We start from the raw sequence: 18,890 nt of genomic DNA on the forward strand, positions 1-18,890 counted from the left end.
CACCATTATTTTGTGCAGGTCACAAATTCATTGTCATTTTTGGTGGCTTCTAAAAGGTGTTAAAATTAAAGAAGTGTTAAAAACGTAACAGTATGATTTTCAAATGGTTAAGAAAACAGCATTTTAAAGCCACACATTTAGTTTGGTGTTAGTTCAATGAATGTGTGATAATTTCTCTTCATAGAAAATTACTGATCACTGTCTGTGTTTGTGTGTTTTGATGCTTGTTTTACGAAGGAAACGTGGTATTGGGACAGCAGTAACGTGACAGACATGGTCATGAGTGGAGTGAAGTGTACCGGTGATGAGATGTCCATCAGCCAATGCCAACACCACAGGACTGTAAACTGTCAAAAAGCAGCTGCGCGTTTTGCTGCTGGAGTGATCTGTTCAGAGAGTGAGTGCCCTTACTTTTATACACAAGCGGACAACAGCACTTGTAAATGGCACTTAAATTCCCTTGACATCTGACATTATTAAGCTAGTGGGATGTTAAAGTTCACTCTTACGCCCCATTCACATGGGGCTTCAGCGTCAGTGCTTGACAGAGGGCGTGTCTAAATGAAATTAGTCAGCAATAGGCCACTTCCTGGCTGGGGTATTTGCATACAGTGAACTGATTGGCTGACGCTTCCGTCGGAGCTTGAAAAGTTGAGTCCCAACTTCTGCAGCGAGCAACGCCTCTGAAGTGGCGCGGACGGATCCACAATGCAGTTTGGCAACGTCTGACATCACCCATTCAAAGTGAATGGGAAGCGTTGAAGCTGACGCCCCGTGTGAATGGGACATAAAAGGAGGGCTCAAAAAATACATGAGAAGTCAGACATTTCCCAGATCTCATTGTTTTGCTGCCTGAAAACTCCACCAGTGGTTTAGACGAATGACCTAAAAAAAAAATACTATGGTAATTTAAAGGAAATATTATGGTGTTTTTGAACATGCTTTTTAAGTATTGGATTATGTTTATAGTTGTTGTGATACCATAGCAACTATATAATTAAAATAGGCTATTTTTATAATATGGTGGGAGTGGATGCAATTAAAATATTACTGTTTTTACAAAAAGATGGTCACAATCACAGAAGATGAACAGCTCATTACTTAAAAGGGTGTTTTTAAAATTTAAAATGTATATCTGTATAATCAACAGTGGTAAGTGTTAAAAGAATAACAAAATAAACAGCTTATACAGCAAGAAAGGTCAAAAATCTAATTTGGCTACATTATAAATTTAGTAGCTATAGTGAGATGTTTTGAGTGACAGGTCATGATAAATGTTTGTTTGTTTGTTTTGCTTGGAATGTCCCTAGAATTTGCCATTTTATTGAACAAGTGGTCCATTTCTATTGTAATTTCAGACTTTCTATAGAGGTCATTAGAAGGTATAAAGGGACATATAACTGAAGACATAATTATTAGCTCTCTTGTGAAATAAAAATGAGTGTGTAAGTAAAAAATGGTATTGCATCAAATATGTAAAGGTGTTGTTTAACAGATTTTGTTTTCAACAGTTTTATAAACTAATTTCTACTAACTAATTTGTCTAGTCTTTGCCATGATGACAATATTATATGATATGATTTACATAATACTTTACTAGTTTTTTTTGCAAGATACTAGTATTCAGCCTAAAGTGCAATTTAAACAAGTAAACTATAGATTAATTATGATAAAGAAAAATGAGGAAAACAATTGGACAACAGTGGTTTGTTCTGCATGCAGACATAAAAAAATTCTTGAGGGGCTAATTATATTGACATGCTTATTAGGCCTATATAAACTGCTTTTACTCCAGCCAGACAAAAATAAACAGCCCAAGACTCTCCAGAATAAAACCTATTAGACTGAAGGAAATACTGTGAAGATGTTCTTGGTCTATTAAACGTAACTTTTGACTTCACATACATATGTGTGTGTGTTTTGTTTACCACTCCACTTTGATTTTTGAACAGAAATATACATGAAATATCATTAACAAAAAAAAAAAAACCCTTTCACTTCTCATATGAAACCACACAAAGATGAGGCATAATGGCAAAACAGTCTGATTACCTTTGAATGTACGCATATATGTATGTATTGGATTGACTTTCATGGAATAACGTTGCATGAAAATTACAATACAAAATTCACACAAACATACAAAAAAGTGAAAATGACAACAAACACGACTTTAAATTAAGAGAGAAATAAAAGACAGCACATCCTAATTATTTATTTGTAACATTTTGTTATATTAGATATGTCACATTATGTTTTTCAAAGATGTGTGTTGTTTTTGTTTGTGTGTAAACTTAAATAAATAAACATATGTAATGCTCTTTAAGATTTTTTTTTTTAAATCATCAACGAAAATACAAAAAAAGGTATACAACACCGCCATGTATAAAGCTTAGTAAAAATAAGTTAGAGAATAAAGTGCAGTTTGTCAGACTCATCTAATAAGCATTCAGCTGTGTGGTCAGCCAGTTGTTTCCCGTCATGCTTTTTGAAAACGCAGTTATTGGAGAGCAACTGCAGCCGACTGCTCAGTCCGAGGTACCCGCCTCGCTGTCGCAAGAGTTTTTTGGCGCACGTCATTGTGACAACTCATTTCTAACCGGCTTGCATCTTGCGGTGATCACCAGTGATCGGTTCTGCGCAGATTTTGGCCATCTCAAACAAGCCTAACAGCTGCGATTAGTGTCAATCCAAGAACCAATAGGAGCTCTGAATTTGATTACACAATCCATGTGGCAATTCAAATAACCGCACGGAAATGTCAAAACAGTTTTTTTTCTTTCTGGTTTTATTATTGAGACACGTTGTGTGCAAAATTGCCACTACAGATTGTTACGTTTGCTGTGAGGAATCATTTCAGAACGCGGGATAATGAAAGTGTCATGGGTGGATGACGTCAAACTCCAGGAGAGTTTTCTTCTGTGTTTGGGTCATCTTCATTGTCGTTCAGTCTGACTTTATGACAGCTGATCTTACAGCTTCGGGTACATTTCATCCACGTTTCAGATTAAATTTCCTCAAAAGGACACTGTCTACATTTTTCGAATGTGAAACAGGTTACTTATGTTTATAATACACATCCTTTTTTTAACACCTCCACAAGAAAGTCCATCCATATAAAGATAGATAGGTGACGCAAACTAATTTGATTACAGATCATAGACACTGTTAAGTTAAGTATGCGAAATTCTATCGTATGGCGCTGCGAAAAGGGAGGAGATAAAACAAGATAATTACAAATAGAAAAAAGCTAGCGATAGATCCATATTTCACATGTCTGTACAGAGAGGTCAAGTCTTAATCTTCAATTGGTCTTACGTTGTCACATGATGTGATTTCACAGATCAGAGTTTATCAGACTTGAACTTTGCAACGCAACAAACTGCGAAACTTGTCACACAAGCTTTCGTTTCTGGTCTGTCGCATTCACATGCGTATGAATGGAAGTCTATGGGGTGAAAAGTGCAAGGTGACCGCAGATTAAGACAAAATTGACTTTGACTTTACTCACTCTTCTTGTTTGAGTTTGTTCCTTCTACTAAACACAAAGTAATATATTTTTTTAAAATGCTAGAAACCTGTCAAAGGCTACAAATAGTAGACCAATAGTAAATAGTAAACCCAATTTTGGGTGAACTAATCCATTAGTAGATTAACTGATAGCTTAGCTCACTAGATTTTCCAAGTAGCTTGCCCAACATTGTATGCAGTATTCTTGATTTAATTTGTACTATATATAACACATTTTAATGGTCACAAAGTAGAACATTAATCAAATGTAGTACCTATTTGGTCATCATATGGTTTTAAACACTGTGAGTGTTGATGAATCATGAGTCACTGAATCATTCACTCAACCCGCTTATTTAAAAAATTCTGAATATTGCTTTGATTTTGTTTAAAACTGCTTTCGATAAATTGATTAGCAATATTGTGTCTTAAGTATGTTCAGGGAACTTATATAAATCAATATCATGATCAAAATCCAGAGCAGAGTCTTGCATTCAGTAAAACTCAAAACTGACCTGTTTTGCAGAAGTTATTCATAAAAGTGTTTATGGATGTCTAAAATGGACTGTTCTCAGACGGTCAGTCTGCTGCTGATGGTAGATCTAGCGCTGTGGTCAGTCTTCTGTTTATCTATCTTTTAGCTCTGGCCTGTAATTACCGAACCTCACACACCAAAGAATTGACTTCAAATGACTTACACCTGTTTAGATTATGTATACAAAATGAGACAACCTATCATTTTCTCAGCTGTTGTACATTGAGCAAAACTGTTTGTCCAGACAATAACACATCAGCACCATCAAAATAGAAACAAAGCCCTGAATCAAATTGCTGGACTAAATATAGGGTTGAGAGATCTGCTTTATCTGAATTTGTTTGTTTATGTCCGCAGCTGCATCTGATCTGGTGCTAAATGCTCAGCTTGTGCAGCAGACGACGTATATAGAGGACCGTCCCCTTCACATGCTGTACTGTGCAGCCGAGGAGGACTGTCTGTCCAAGAGTGCTGCTAGTGCAAACTGGCCTTATGGTCATCGCCGCCTGCTCCGATTCTCTTCGCAAATACACAACATCGGACGGGCAGACTTCAGGCCTAAAGCTGGACGACACTCATGGGTCTGGCACGCATGTCATGGGTAAACATACACTTAAAACATGAATGATTTCATGGCTTGCCAGGTTTTTGCAACAATATAGCTCAAAACTAGCCCAATAATATTCATTTATTAATTTTCCTTCGGCTTAGTCCCTTATTTATTAGGGGTTGCCACAATGGAATGAAAGACCAACTAGCCCAATAATATCAAAACTCAAAATATTTCATTCATAAAAAATATAATTTACACCATATGCATTATAAACTGTTTATAATAACAGTAGTATTTAAGAGGATTCTTAACCTGTCTCTCTGTTATGACTGTTTTGTGCCATCCAGTTTATAACCATTTAGGATATGGACAAATGCTAAACAATTCTGGCAGAGATGTACCCTAAGCTTTAAAATGAACCCTTATGTGCTGTTGTAAATGTTTCCATCCACTCTGGGGTGATGTTGAGTCTTAATTTGGCCGTCTTAAAACTTTTTCGTGTTAAAGCAAATGGAATGATTTTTTTTTTTTTGTGAGAACTTATTTTCATACATATTTTGGAAAAATGCTTTGAAAACTTTCAACAACTCAACAATACACTGAGCAAATTTACTCAGATCAACAGTAAAACTTATAAATTGTAGCTCTTCCCAACAGGGACAACCAGCAAGAGTCAAGAATGCATGATTATATGGTGTCATGGCCTTGCAGTAAAAAAAATTATTATAAAGGAAGTCAATGGGCAAAAACAGCCACAAACATAATGAAAGGGTTGTCAATTTGAAGAGTACTTAAGGATTAATAAAAATTAATGGAAAATAAGATTTTAAGATGTTAATTAAATAGTAAATCGATCTTCTCTCGATCATTGGTCCTCAACCACTGGGCCATTGGTACCAGTCTGTTGATCAATTGATACCGGGCCGCAAAAAAATCATTAATTATGTCCGTTTTATTTATTATCTGAGTCTTTTACCGATCTTTTATTTTGAAAAATCATTTATTTTTAAAAAGGACCTTATTCGGCGATGCAGTGGCGCAGTAGGTAGTGCTGTCGCCTCACAGCAAGAAGGTCGCTGATTCGAGCCTTGGCTGGGTCAGTTGGCGTTTCTGTGTGGAGTTTGCATGTTCTCCCTGCGTTCGCGTGGGTTTCCTCCGGGTGCTCCGGTTTCCCCCACAGTCCAAAGACATGCGGTACAGGTGAATTGGGTGAGCTAAATTGTCCATAGTGTATGAGTGTAAATAAGTGTGTATGTGTTTCCCAGTGATGGGTTGCAGCTGGAAGGACATCCGCTGCGTAAAACAAATGCTGGATAAGTTGGCGGTTCATTCCGCTGTGGCGACCCCAGATTAATAAAGGGACTAAGCCGAAAAGAAAATGAAAGAATGAGGACCTTAATCTCTCGCTTAAATCTCAGTCCCTTGAGTGCCCAAATTTAAGCCCCAAGCAGCAAAATGAGTATGAAACAGAAATCTTTAGAAAGTTTTTTGTAAACTTTGGAAAGACGAGCATCGCGAGCCACGTGACAAGAACTGACCGATCAGCTTCAGCTTCTATGGAATATACACATTTCGGTAGACTAATTATCTCAGACAAACACAGAGCACCCAGACACTGCAGTGCTTTGTCATTTTCCCCATAAATAAAACTTGAACAGCAATTTTTTGTCAGCTTGTCATCCTCTGAAAAAACAGTTGATAGTCACCTTGCAACCTACAACATACTAAACACTGAGATATAAAAATGCAGTTGTAAGTTTATAAGATGAAATTACAAGAAATCAAGAATCAAAAAATTGGAACTTGATTGTTAATTTGCAATTACATTGTATTTTTTTTAAAGATCTGCTGTGTGTGTGTTGTGTGTGTGCGTGTGTGTGTGTGTGTGTGTGTGTGTGTGTGTGTGTGTGTGTGTGTGCATGTGTGTGTGTGTGTGTGTGTGTGCGTGTGTGTGTCTGTGTGTGTGTGTGTGTGTGTGACTCCACAGGCATTATCACAGTATGGACATCTTCACACACTATGACCTGATGTCGGCCAATGGCACTAAAGTTGCAGAAGGACACAAAGCCAGTTTCTGCCTTGAGGACACTGACTGTGATGAGGGTCAATCACACTGATCCAGAAACTTCTTTAAAATTCTCAGTTTACTTGGACATCTTCATTGAAGTACACATCTGTGTTCATTCTAGGTGTTTCCAAGAGATATGAGTGTGCAAACTTCGGTGAGCAGGGCATCACAGTGGGCTGCTGGGATTTGTATCGGCATGACATTGACTGCCAATGGATCGACATTACCGACGTCAAACCAGGAAATTATATCCTTCAGGTCAGAGAATAGCCCCTTTCATACAGTGATACCGGTAATTATTTGGAAAATTTCCGGAACTACTTTACTGGTACATTTAAAAGTTGGCATTAAAAAGGAACATAGAAACGTGATCTGACTAACATCTATCAGCTAAATGTGTCTGGAAAAACATTCACAGGCTTTTATTCTCACAAACCGTACGGACGTGAATGCGTCTGCGTGTTCTGATTGGCTATAGTAGATGTCTTACGTCAGTGTGTTCTAGACATGAACGCGCTCTTTCCGGCAATCTTCCTTTTGCGTTCACACAGTGCAGCATTCCGGCAAATTACTGGCAATGTTACAACTCCTCTTTTCAGAAAATAGTCGGAATGAATTTACCAGTATTTTCAAAAAGGGCCTGTTCACACATACAGACCTTTCCGGAAAATTGCCGGTAAAGGTCTGTATGTGTGAAAGGGGCTAATGAGAATTATCTTTGTCAAACATATGTCTTTATTCAAGAGTATCAAGACTTGATTATGTTTCTTGCTTTCTTTTTCAGGTTGTGATTAACCCTAACTATGAGGTTTCTGAGAGTGACTTCACAAACAACGCCATGAAATGTAATTGCAAATATGACGGCCACAGGATCTGGGTCCATAACTGCCATATTGGTGAGAAATGATTATAAAGTCTTCAGAAAATACATTCCTGGAGCTTCTGGACTCTCTCTAGCCTTCACATACAAGTCTTCACATATGGGAAGACATTTTTAACACACACATACACTTACTGACAGCTTAATTAGGTAAAACTTTTCAACTGTTTGTTAATGCAAATTTCTAATCAGTCAATCACATGGCAGCAACTCAATGTGTTTAGGCATGTAGACATGGTCAAGACGATCTGCTGCAGTTCAAACCGAGCATCAGAATGGGGGAGTAGAAGAGAAAAAGAGTATTTCAGAAACTGCTGATCTAATGAGATTTTCACGCACATCCATCTCTAGGGTTTACAGAGAATGGTCCAAAAAAGAGAAAATATCCAGTGAGCAGCAGTTCTGTGGGCGCAAATGCCTTGTTGATGCCAGACGTTAGAGGAGAATGGCCAGACTGGGTTGAGCTGATAGAAAGTCAACAGTAATACAAATAATCACTCGTTACAACCGAGGTATGCAGAAGAGCATTTCTGAACGCACAACACGTCCAACCTTGAGGCGAATGGGCTACAGCAGCAGAAGACCACACCGGGTGCCACTCCTGTCAGCTAAGAAAAGGAAACTGAGGCTACAATTCACACAGGATCACCAAAATTGGACAATAGAAGATTGGAAAAACGTTGCCTGGTCTGATGAGTCTCGGTTTCTGCTGTGCCATTCAGATGGTAGGGCCAGAATTTGGTGGTAACACCAAATAAAAGCATCAATCCATCCTGCCTTGCATCAACGGTTCAGGCTGGTGGTTGTGGTGTAATGGTGTGGGGGACATTTTCTTGGTACACTCTGGGCCCTTTAATATCAATTGACCATCATGTCAATACCACAGCCTACCTGAGTATTGTTGCTGACCATGTCCATCCCTTTCTGACCACGCTGTACCCATCTTCTGATGGCTACTTCCAGCAGGATAATACCTCATGTCATAAAGCGTGAATTATCTCAGACTGGTTTCTTAAACATAACAATGAGTTCACTGTACTCAAATGGCCTCCACAGTCACCAGATCGTAATCCAACCCGATACTAGTAAGGTGTACCTTATAAAGTGGCCAGTGAGTGCATATATATATATATATATATATATATATGTATATATATATATATATATATATATATATATATATATATATATATATATATATATATATATATATATATATATATATATATAATAAAGTACCACTGTGGATTTCCTTGGAGCAACAGATGTAAGATACACAAGATACACAGTGGCACTATCAACTACTGTCTTATAGGCCCTCTAGGTTATTTATCCCATTTGTTCATTAATTCATTTTCTTTTGGCTAATCTTGTCCGCATGTCTTTGGACTGTGGGGGAAACCGGAGCACCTGGAGGAAACCCACACAAATACCGGGAGAATATGCAAACTCCACGCAGAAATGCCAACTGGTCTAGCCAGGAGTCGAACCAGCGATCTTTTTATTGTGAGGAAACAGTGCTAACCACTGAGCCGCCCTATTTACCTCATCATTGAGTCTGTTTATATACTTGTGTAAATATATGTCTATATACTTATTTAGGTTAATTAGGTAAACTAGGTGGGTTAGGGTAATTAGGCAAGTTATTGTATAACGATGGTTTGTTCTGTAGACTATCAAATAAAAATATAGCTTAATGGTGCTAATAATTTTGGCTTTAAAATGTTTTTTTTAAAAATGTAAAACTGGTTTTATTCTAGCTGAAATAAAACAAATAGGACTTTCTCCAGAAGATAAAATATTATCAGACATACTGTGAAAGTTTCAAAGGGGGATAATAATTCTAACTTCAACTGTTTATTATGGCACTATGCTATTCTGAATACTGACGTTACATGAAATCATTTAAAATGGAAAAATTTGTCACTGAAAAATATGTCTTCATTTATGTCTTTCAATTTCAGGTGACTCGTTCAGCGAAGAGGCTGAGAAGAAGTTTGAGAAATATCCTGGACAACTGAACAACCAGATCTCATAATATAAGCAACAGAATGAGCTGATTAGCATACCCAGACAATCTAGCATGTAGGTTAATTCAGTAACAAATATTTATTCTTTCAAACCAGCCATAAACTGATTATCTTTTGAAATTATGAAAAGCCTCAAATTTTTTTTTAAATCAATAGCAGAACACCAAAGGACGCTCTGGCCCACTGATTTTCTGGCTTCGGCATAGTGAAAATTCAACATTAATGAACATTTGCTCAGGCTGTCAGTGGAACAGCCTACTGTATGAGTTTACAGTGCTTTCAGGTGCTTGTTTTCTTAAAGCTTTATAAAGCCTTGTGGGCATGTCACAGCCGATGTCTCTTTGTAAAATGGTCAAAAGTACTTGAATGTTTCATACTCCGGATTTGAGCATTCCTGTCTAAAAGCTGTTACAAAGTGTGAATGTATGTTATGCTTCAAAGCTCTGACTCTTATTTTACTTTCAGATCAACCTTCATGTACAGCTTTCCCGTTGAAGCTTCCGTGATGTTTTTACATTGTTCTTCATTTGTATATTTACTGAACTGTATAAGCCTTCATGTGTTCGGCTGCAGTAAAATAACATTTCATGTCATGTGCAACTCTGTTACAGATGGAGAATAAAGTGTTATTTAAAGATATGTCAAGTGTTGGGAGCCATTTAATATGAATGATAAAAATTATAACATATATCGAAAGCCTGTGATTAACACTTAGGGTCTACTCACACTATGCTATTCGAACCGCGCTCAGGCCCGTTTCCCGGATCGTTTGAGAAGTGTGAGTGCCCTGAATCGGGCTCAGGCATGGTTCACTTGGCCGGCCGTGCCCCGGTTAGAAGAGGTGTGCCAGAGCCCGGTTCACTTGGGCTTTGGCGCGGTATGCTTGTGTGTGAGTACAAAACGCGCCAAAGCCCGAAACTGAAAGCGAGACGTGAGTTTTAAGGGACTGTTTCATATGCGTTTATTAATCGTTCTTACTGTTCAGTGAACGCAAACTGTCGTAGTTTATTGAAGGCCTTAGACTAAGCCATGAATAGGCCATGGTTTTTTTAGGCCAAGTAATTTTTATAAACGTGCCCTAGAAAAAAATAATAATTACCATGTTGAGACAAACTATGGCAATGTCATATTTTAATATTGGTCCATGGAAGTTTCTTTCAGAGGTAATGTGCTGGAAAATGTGTGTAGAGGATGCTTAAACCTGTTTATGACAAACATGGGATTTATTTTATTTATTACAGTCAAACTTGTAACCATTGATTGCTGTTCCTACTATGGAAGCCAATGGTTACAGGTTTTCAGCTTTCTTCACAATATCTGCTTATGTCTTCAGCAGAATAAAAAAGTCAAATGTTTAGAACCAGCCTCATTTTTAGGTGAACTATTATGCAGTGTAATTCAAACATTCATTTGAACGTGACGTCTGCGTCACGTCTGCATCAGCTTTAAGGGTTTGCAGCACATTGCATACACTTATTCCTGCTTTATTATACGTATTCATTCTCCATTATTGTTTTCACTTATCCTCAATTATGTTTAATTTGCAATTAACTGCTTTTTACCTTTCTTATTTATAGCTTTTTATTCCAAATGGTAAATATTTATACAAATGATATAAACATTTCGGTATGCCATTGTTAAATGTCAATTTAACTAACATAAACAATATTTGTAATTTTAGAGTTGTAATTTTATGTAGTTGTACAGTTTGGCAAGTTTTGACGGACGTGATCTGACAGAATTATACAAAAAAAAAGTACACCTCAAAAGTCAAGAGCATGCTCACTTTATAATTATTGTTTTTTTTTTACTTTTAGCCTAAATGTTTTTGCAAGTACATACAAACTTTGTATCAACAGGTACAGAAAACCTGGAAGGGAATCAACATTTTAGAGTCAAGGTTTCTTTTTTAATTCTCCCATATCATCACACATAAACAACGTAACCTTTACTATTTATTCATGTGATGTAACTAAAAGAGATGATGGATCCTTTTAAGTGCTACTTGAACTGTAGCTTTTTTAATACTATCCCTGCTGAAAAAACTGCTAATACTAGCCTAGGCTGGTTGACTGGTCTTAGCTGGTTTAAGCTGGAAGTAGCTGGTTTTAGCTGGTCTCCCAGCCTGACCAGCTAAGACCAGCCTGGCCAAAACCACTCTAAAACCAGCCTGCATTCTAGCTATGAAGCTATGCTTATGAAAACTTCAAGCTATATGCCTAGGCTGGATTTAGCTGTTGTTCACCAGGAATGTAACCTGCTTTGTTCTGCAATGTGTTTTCACTGTAAGAACATGGCATGTGACTTGTCGGACATTAGGCCGTCTTATTTTTTCGTCAATTGTCCTTTGGACGACTTATTTGCAGTGTTTAGCACCTGCAGGAAAAGCAGATAATCATGTATGCTTATTTGTTGAAATTTTTCTAAATAATAAAACAGCTTAAGGTGACGTGGTGGCGCAGTTGGTAGTGCTTGAGCCTCACAGCAAGAAGGTCGATGGTGTCAGTTGACACTTCTGTGTAAAGTTTGCATGATCTCCTCGTGTTGGCGTGGGTTTCCTCTAGGTGCTCCGGTTTCCTCCACAAGTCCAAAATAGGTGAATTGGGTAGGCTAAATTGTCCATAGTGTTGATTGAGAAATGGAGAATATGGAGGGAGATAAACAACTAAAAAACATGGGGATATAATCAGGATTTGAGAGATGTTGCTATAAAGTACATGGAACATACTGTATTCACCAAACAGTGATAGACTGATAGCTAAATATTGCCCTATCCTAACAAACCATACAACAATGTAAAGCTTATTTATTTAGTTTTTTGGTGATGTATACATTTCAATGTAAAAAAAAATAAAAAATTCCTTACCCCGTCTCCTGTTGACCAATCTTCCTCACGTTCTGCTTCCTCTTCCATACTGCAGCATTAGCTTATTTATTAAAGATTAATAATTATAGCTCCTGTACAACATATTTATTGAAGACTAATAGTTTATATGTATTGCTTTTTTATTGTGGTTCCAGCTGATTGGTGTGTCTACAATTTTGCAGTGTGTGAACACCTGATGGCTGTGTTTAACCAATGGTTCATGTGTGTGTTCATTTGAAGGCCTTTGCTTTGAAATTGCAAGGAAATTCCATTATGAAAAATATCTGTGTCAAAAGCATCGAAGTGTGTTTAGTGATTTGCAAATCACTGTGTGATGTTTTGCAAAAAGTGTGAAGCTGACAACGTGCTTACAGTTGTGCAGATCTAGCCTTGTGTTTTGCTCCTTGAGTGTAAGGTTTTGCTAATTGTGGGAAGAGTAAAATTTTAGTGTGTTAGCAATCATTGTTACCGACTCGGTCCCAGTCATTCCTCTCGCTGGCCAGCAGAGGTCACCATCCCTGGACTTTTAAGCATTACATCATCCATTTAAACTGATTGTGCACACACCTGAACTGAATCTAATTAACAACCCACGCTTCCTATATAAGCCACACTCAAACACCAGTTCATTGCGAAGTCTTGTTTAGCCCTGGCCAGCATTACTGAGCAGTCTTTCCTGTCTGATCTTCTGAGAATAACCCCGGACTGTTTCTGACTCTGAGTTGCCTTCTGCCTGCCCACGACCCTTGCTTTATACACGGACTCTGAACCACGCTGCCCGCCCTCGACCCAAGCCTGTCTAACGGATTCTGAACCACACCGCCTGCCTCTGATCTATGCCTGGTAAATCACTCTGTGTCTGTCAGCCGCCAGCCCCAAGACCATTATTGATTACTTTTGATGTGTGTTCGCACTTTAGTGCGTATTGGATGTTTGACTAACTAATAAATACTGCATAATGGATCCCTCCGTGTCAGTCTCCATGTTACAATCATGAAAAACTGTAAACACATCAGTGACCAACTGCTTCTTATAAATGTCTATTCATGGATGGTTTATGTGTGTCATTTAAAATCAAAATACAATTTTGAGAAGAGTTTTATATGTAGTTTCATTTTGCAGGACAATTGAAGGGTTTAGCCCTAGAGTTTTGTCAATATGAGGCATGCTTTCAGAAAATGTGTGTAAACTATTGGGGAAAAACTGTAAATTGTGTGGATTTCGGTCATTCATTTTCCATCCCCAGGCTGAACATACTAAATTCACCAGTTGATCAATTCACCAGACTGATAGCTAAATATTGCCCTATCCTGACAAACCATAGGACAAATGTAAAATGTTTTTATTGGCATATAGCTGGAAGGCAGGCATAGCTTCATAGTTAGAAGGCAGGCTGGTTTTAGAGTGGTTTTGGCCAGGCTGGTCTTAGCTGGTCAGGCTGGGAGACCAGCTAAAACCAGCTACTTCCAGCTAAGACCAGTCAACCAGCCTAGGCTGGTATTAGCAGTTTTTTCAGCAGGGATAGTATTAAAAAAGCCACAGTTCAAGTAGCCCTAAAGGGGATCCATCATCTCTTTTAGTTACATCAAATGAATAAATAGAAAAGGTTATGTTGTTTATGTGTGATGATATGGGCGAATTAAAAGAGAAACCTTAACTCTCTAAAATGTTGATTCCCTTCCAGGTTTTCTGTACCTGTTGATACAAAGTTTGTATGTACCTGCTAAAAGTACAAAAAAAAAAAAAAAAAAACAATAATTATAAAGTGAGCATGCCCTTGACTTTTGAGGTGTAAATTTTTTTTTTTTGTATAATTCTGTCAGATCACATGTCCATGAAAACTTGACAAACTGTACAACTATATAAAATTACAACTCTAAAATTACAAATATTGTTTATGTTAGTTAAATTGACATTTAACAATGGCATACCGAAATGTTTATATCATTGGTATAAATATTTACCATTTGGAATAAAAAAGCTATAAATAAGAAAGGTAAAACGCACTTAATTGCAAATTAAACATAATTGAGGTGAAAACAATAGCAGAGAATGAATACGTATAATAAAGCTGGAATAAGCGTATGCAATGTGCTGCAAACCCTTGAAGCTGATGCAAACGTGACGCAGACGTCACGTTCAAATTAATGTTTGAATTACACAACATAATAGCAGATACCAGATGTAATGGCTTTTAAATTTTGTATTATTTGGAAGCTCGAGTTGAGGGCATCAAGAACATACCGATGGCCCAAACCAGTGTCAGCCTGGACAGACATCTATTGCAGTACTGCTACACCACACCAATGCTTTTGTATAGATGGCTGACTACTACGGTGTTCTCTGAAGGTATGGAGCAAAACAACAGCACTTGTTACAGGGAAATTTGTGTTCATAAAGAATAGTGATATACTGTACCAGGTCCAGTACATTTGATGTTATAGAGAAAATGTTTTTTTAAAAGATTTATTTAGGACTTCCCTTCTCTATCTAAAGCAAACATGGCATTAAAACAAACAAATTAATTAACATGCTATTTTAAAAATCTAAATATTAAAAACTTTTTTTGGATTTAAGATGCTGGTGACAATTGAAATGCATCATCTCCATCTTGTGAAAAGGTCTATAAAATATGTATACTATCTGCAAGACTGCTGGGGAAGTTTCTGGCGATTAAATCTTAAAGGGATAGTTCACCCAAAAAATAAAATTTACTCACTATTTACTCTCCTAAGTGGTGGCTAAAGACTTTCTGACGATTTTACACCTAATTTTTCACTTTGTCTCTTGCAGGTATATACATTTACATTTAGTCATTTAGCAGACGCTTTTATCCAAAGCGACTTACAAATGAGGACAAGGAAGCAATTTACACAACTATAAGAGCAGCAGTGAACAAGTGCTATAGACAAGTTTCAGGTGTGTAAAGTCTAAGAAGCAAAGCATTAGTAAAAATTTTTTTTTTTTTTTTTTTTTTTTTTTTTTTTGGAGAGAGAGAGAGAGAGAGGGCACAGTTATATATTCTACTTAACCTTTTTTGTTTGCTTGTTGCAAATTCAACTGAATAAATTTCATGTATAACTAGGAATTAGCCTAAAAGAATATGGATACACATTGCGACTTTGAGAAACAGCAAATAATGTTATATTTGGCTGAACAATGTTATAAACATTATCCTTTTAATACGCAATATGATGGTTATTACAAACTGAACTACTGTTGATTTACTGTTGTTGTGGTTGTTAACTTTTACTTTTACTTTTTACTTAGAGATTTACTCCTAACCAGAGATGCACTACGCAGCATTGAATGGAAAATGCTTTGCCCATGTGTAAGTTTGCTAAGTTACTTTTATTTGTCAAGATTCTTTTTACTTTGGTTGGTAATGTTCTGTTTATAAATGCCTGTGTTCACGAACCATCTTTTGTCCTTGTTTGTTTTTGATTGTTATACTATGTTATAGTATGTTCTTTGTTTTCCTCCATGTCTTCATTATTCTTCCTTGGATTACTGCAATTTACTTGTAGCAGCAACTAATTGGGTGTGGTTTGTATGTGCGTGCAATTAAAAATAGACATTTTGCATCAATAATCTTATAAGAATGAAATGTAAATGAAACCCTAACAAGATCAATGAATTAGAAATATTCAGAGGTATGAGTCAAAATTATTGAATGTGACAATATTATCGGACAAATATGAATATGAAATATCTGAGTAAGAAATAAATGTTTGATTTTCACTTTGCATAATGCAGATACCAGGTGTAATTGGTCATTTCATTTATTGCAGGTTTTCTGGAAGCTCGAATTGAGGGCATCAAGAACATACCGATGGTCTAAACCAGTGTCACCCAGGACAGACATTCATTGCAGTTCTTCTACACCACACCAATCTCTCTGATTTTGTATGGTTTCCTGACTACTACGGTGTTCTTTGACGGTATTACTGGAGCAAAACAACAGCAGTGAAATTTGTGGTTATAAAGAGTGATTGTGATATATGTGTAACAGATCCAGTACATTTGTCATAAAGTTTAAGTTATAGAAAAAAGTTATTTTTAGGTTTGCAAAAGTTTTTTTTTGCCCTTCTCTCTCCAAACTAAACATTGGTTTGTGCACGTTTTAATAATTTTATGGAATATTTGGCTCATTTGCTATAAAGGTATAGCTCCCTCTTTTTCAATATACAGCAATGGTCCCAAGATGTTCAAAGTCCAGAAAAGTAGCTAAACACTTTGTCAAAACATTGCATGTATCTTCAGTGGTTCAACTGTAATCATACAAAGCTCAAAGAACCCATTTGGTGATCAAAAATACTTTAAAAAAACGTTACAGTTACTAAAGGTTACGGTTACTTACGGAAACCCTTTGATCCCAGAGGGGGGGGGGGGGGAAATGCAATGTGGAAACTTTCACTATGGGGATTTCGTCAGAAACCAATCATCTGAAAGAGTATAAAAATGGGCTAATGTAATGCCAATGAGTTGGCCGCGTCAGTGTGCACAGCTGGCATCAATGACAACCAGTCATGCTATAAAGATGCAGCTAGTGCAATGCTTGACATCCTTTTCTAGCTGAAGAGACTTTCACGCTCAACAGCTAAGGGACAATCGTTGTGGCGAAGGAACATAGCATTGTTCCTTCGCCCTTCGCCCTAAAGAAGGGTTACTTTAGTAACCGTAACTTTCCCCTTCGGATGGGGAACTCCAATGCTATGTGGAAACGTCCACTATGGGGAAATCTATGGAAAATGCCACAACGAAAGAACCTTACCATGTCCCTGGAGAAGAGTATGCCACGCAGTAGAGCGAGTGCACCTACAACGCCCAGAGACACAGTCTTCCAACGTGTCCCCTGGCCCTTACTTACCTGTTTAGGAACAGCAATTTTTTATGGGGAGTCGCAATAACCCAATAAAATAGGTTTTAATACGACAGTGCAGTGTCAGTGCACAGTACAGGTCATACAATCCCGCCGATAGAGATCTCGCCCATCGTCTCCAACTGCTCCATCATCATGGGCCATAGCCCACTGTGCCCATCCAGGAAGAAGGGGATGGGGAGGCTTAGAAGGTCTTGACTTCATCCTCCACATCCCACCCCTCTAATCGGTCCGGCCGCGGGGCCGGGGATAAACCATCTCCAGAGCCTGAAGAAGCAGCCTGGGGAAGCACAGCCACAAAGTCTGCTTCTAAATTTGACGCCGCGCTCATCATCCCGGAGGGAGAGAGCGGGTTCGAATCCTCATCAGACCTTGACAGCCCACCCTACAAGGATGGTGAGGATGGAAGCGTACGCAGACCGGGCAGAAAAAACATGCCCTCAGGACTGCGTGAGCTTACTGCGCAATTCCGGGAAGAAGGGGACGGGAGGCTTTGAAGGTCTTGCCTCCTTATATCCTCCACATAACACCCATCTAGTCAGTCCAGCCGCGGGGCTGGGGGATAAACCATCACTAGGCCCACAACCAAAGCAGCGTGAGAAAGCACGGCCATCATGTCTGCTTTTTAGATGCCAACACCGCGCTTTCCACCCCAGAGGGAGGGAGCGAGCGGGTTCGCATCGTCATCAGACAATGACAGCCCATCCTGCAATGCAGCAATGGACATCTGATCCTCTGTGTCATCATGTGAAAGAGCGACCATCCAAGGACGGAGCTCTTCTCTTCACCTGAAGCTTGGATGGAGCGCGTGGAGAAGCGAGAGGTCCGCAGCCCGAGGGCGGCGATTTACTCCCACTGTAACCCTCAGATCTGCCCGAGTGCCAACCGCAGTGTGGGTGACAACTGGGGTGGGTCACTCTTTTGCAAGAGCGAGCCGCGATCTTAACTGCGCAACAGACATGACATCACAGTGATGGCATGCACTGCCCGCTAGCACCGCATTAACATGCTGGACCCCCAGACATGAAACGCTGTGCTCATGTCCATCATCTGGGGACAGGAAACCACTGCATCCAGAAACGCATGGTCGGAGTGACATCTTGAAAAAGGCGCGCTGCACAACTGTGTTGCTCTTTTAAGAAAGCTTTTTTCCTATATACAAACAGCTCTTGTAGGACTGGACCCAAAGGACACCAGGCAAGGGAGAAAAACCCAGCTCGACCTTCTGCCACTGCGTATACGCGCTCTGGACCAGGAGAAGCTGCTTCTCGATCTCTCTCTGAAGACACAGGTTGGAGATACCCCCAAAGACTCTCTCAGAAGCTTTGTGAAAGGCTCTGAAAGTCAAAGGGATGTCGAGCATTGCATTAGCTGCATCTTTATAGCATGACTGATTGTCATTGACGGCAGCTTTGCACGCTGATGCCGCCAACTAATTGGCATTACATTGGCCGGTTTTTATACTCTTTCAGATGATTGGTTTCTGACGAAATCCCCATAGTGAAAGTTTCCACATAGCATTGAAGTTCTCCATCCAAAGGGGAACTTGTTTGCCTCCGCCACGAC

At 38.5% G+C, this 18,890-nt stretch overlaps 1 protein-coding gene across 6 annotated transcripts in view; it reads left to right on the forward strand.

Annotated features, from left to right (window-relative positions):
* loxl3b (lysyl oxidase-like 3b) overlaps positions 1-10,215 on the forward strand; it is a 57,725-nt gene extending 47,510 nt beyond the window's left edge. For all 6 annotated transcript variants that reach the window (XM_056471214.1, XM_056471210.1, XM_056471213.1 and 3 more), the window contains 6 exons: positions 238-397; positions 4,403-4,646; positions 6,586-6,701; positions 6,788-6,924; positions 7,451-7,562; positions 9,511-10,215. In XM_056471214.1, coding sequence (XP_056327189.1) covers positions 238-397; positions 4,403-4,646; positions 6,586-6,701; positions 6,788-6,924; positions 7,451-7,562; positions 9,511-9,584 — 843 coding nt within the window. In that variant the 3' untranslated portion in view covers positions 9,585-10,215. The remainder of the gene's footprint in view (positions 1-237; positions 398-4,402; positions 4,647-6,585; positions 6,702-6,787; positions 6,925-7,450; positions 7,563-9,510) is intronic.
* The last annotated feature ends 8,675 nt before the right edge of the window (positions 10,216-18,890 follow it).

The sequence above is a fragment of the Danio aesculapii genome, chromosome 13, assembly GCF_903798145.1.
Source record: "Danio aesculapii chromosome 13, fDanAes4.1, whole genome shotgun sequence".
Classification (NCBI taxonomy): Eukaryota; Metazoa; Chordata; class Actinopteri; order Cypriniformes; family Danionidae; genus Danio; species Danio aesculapii.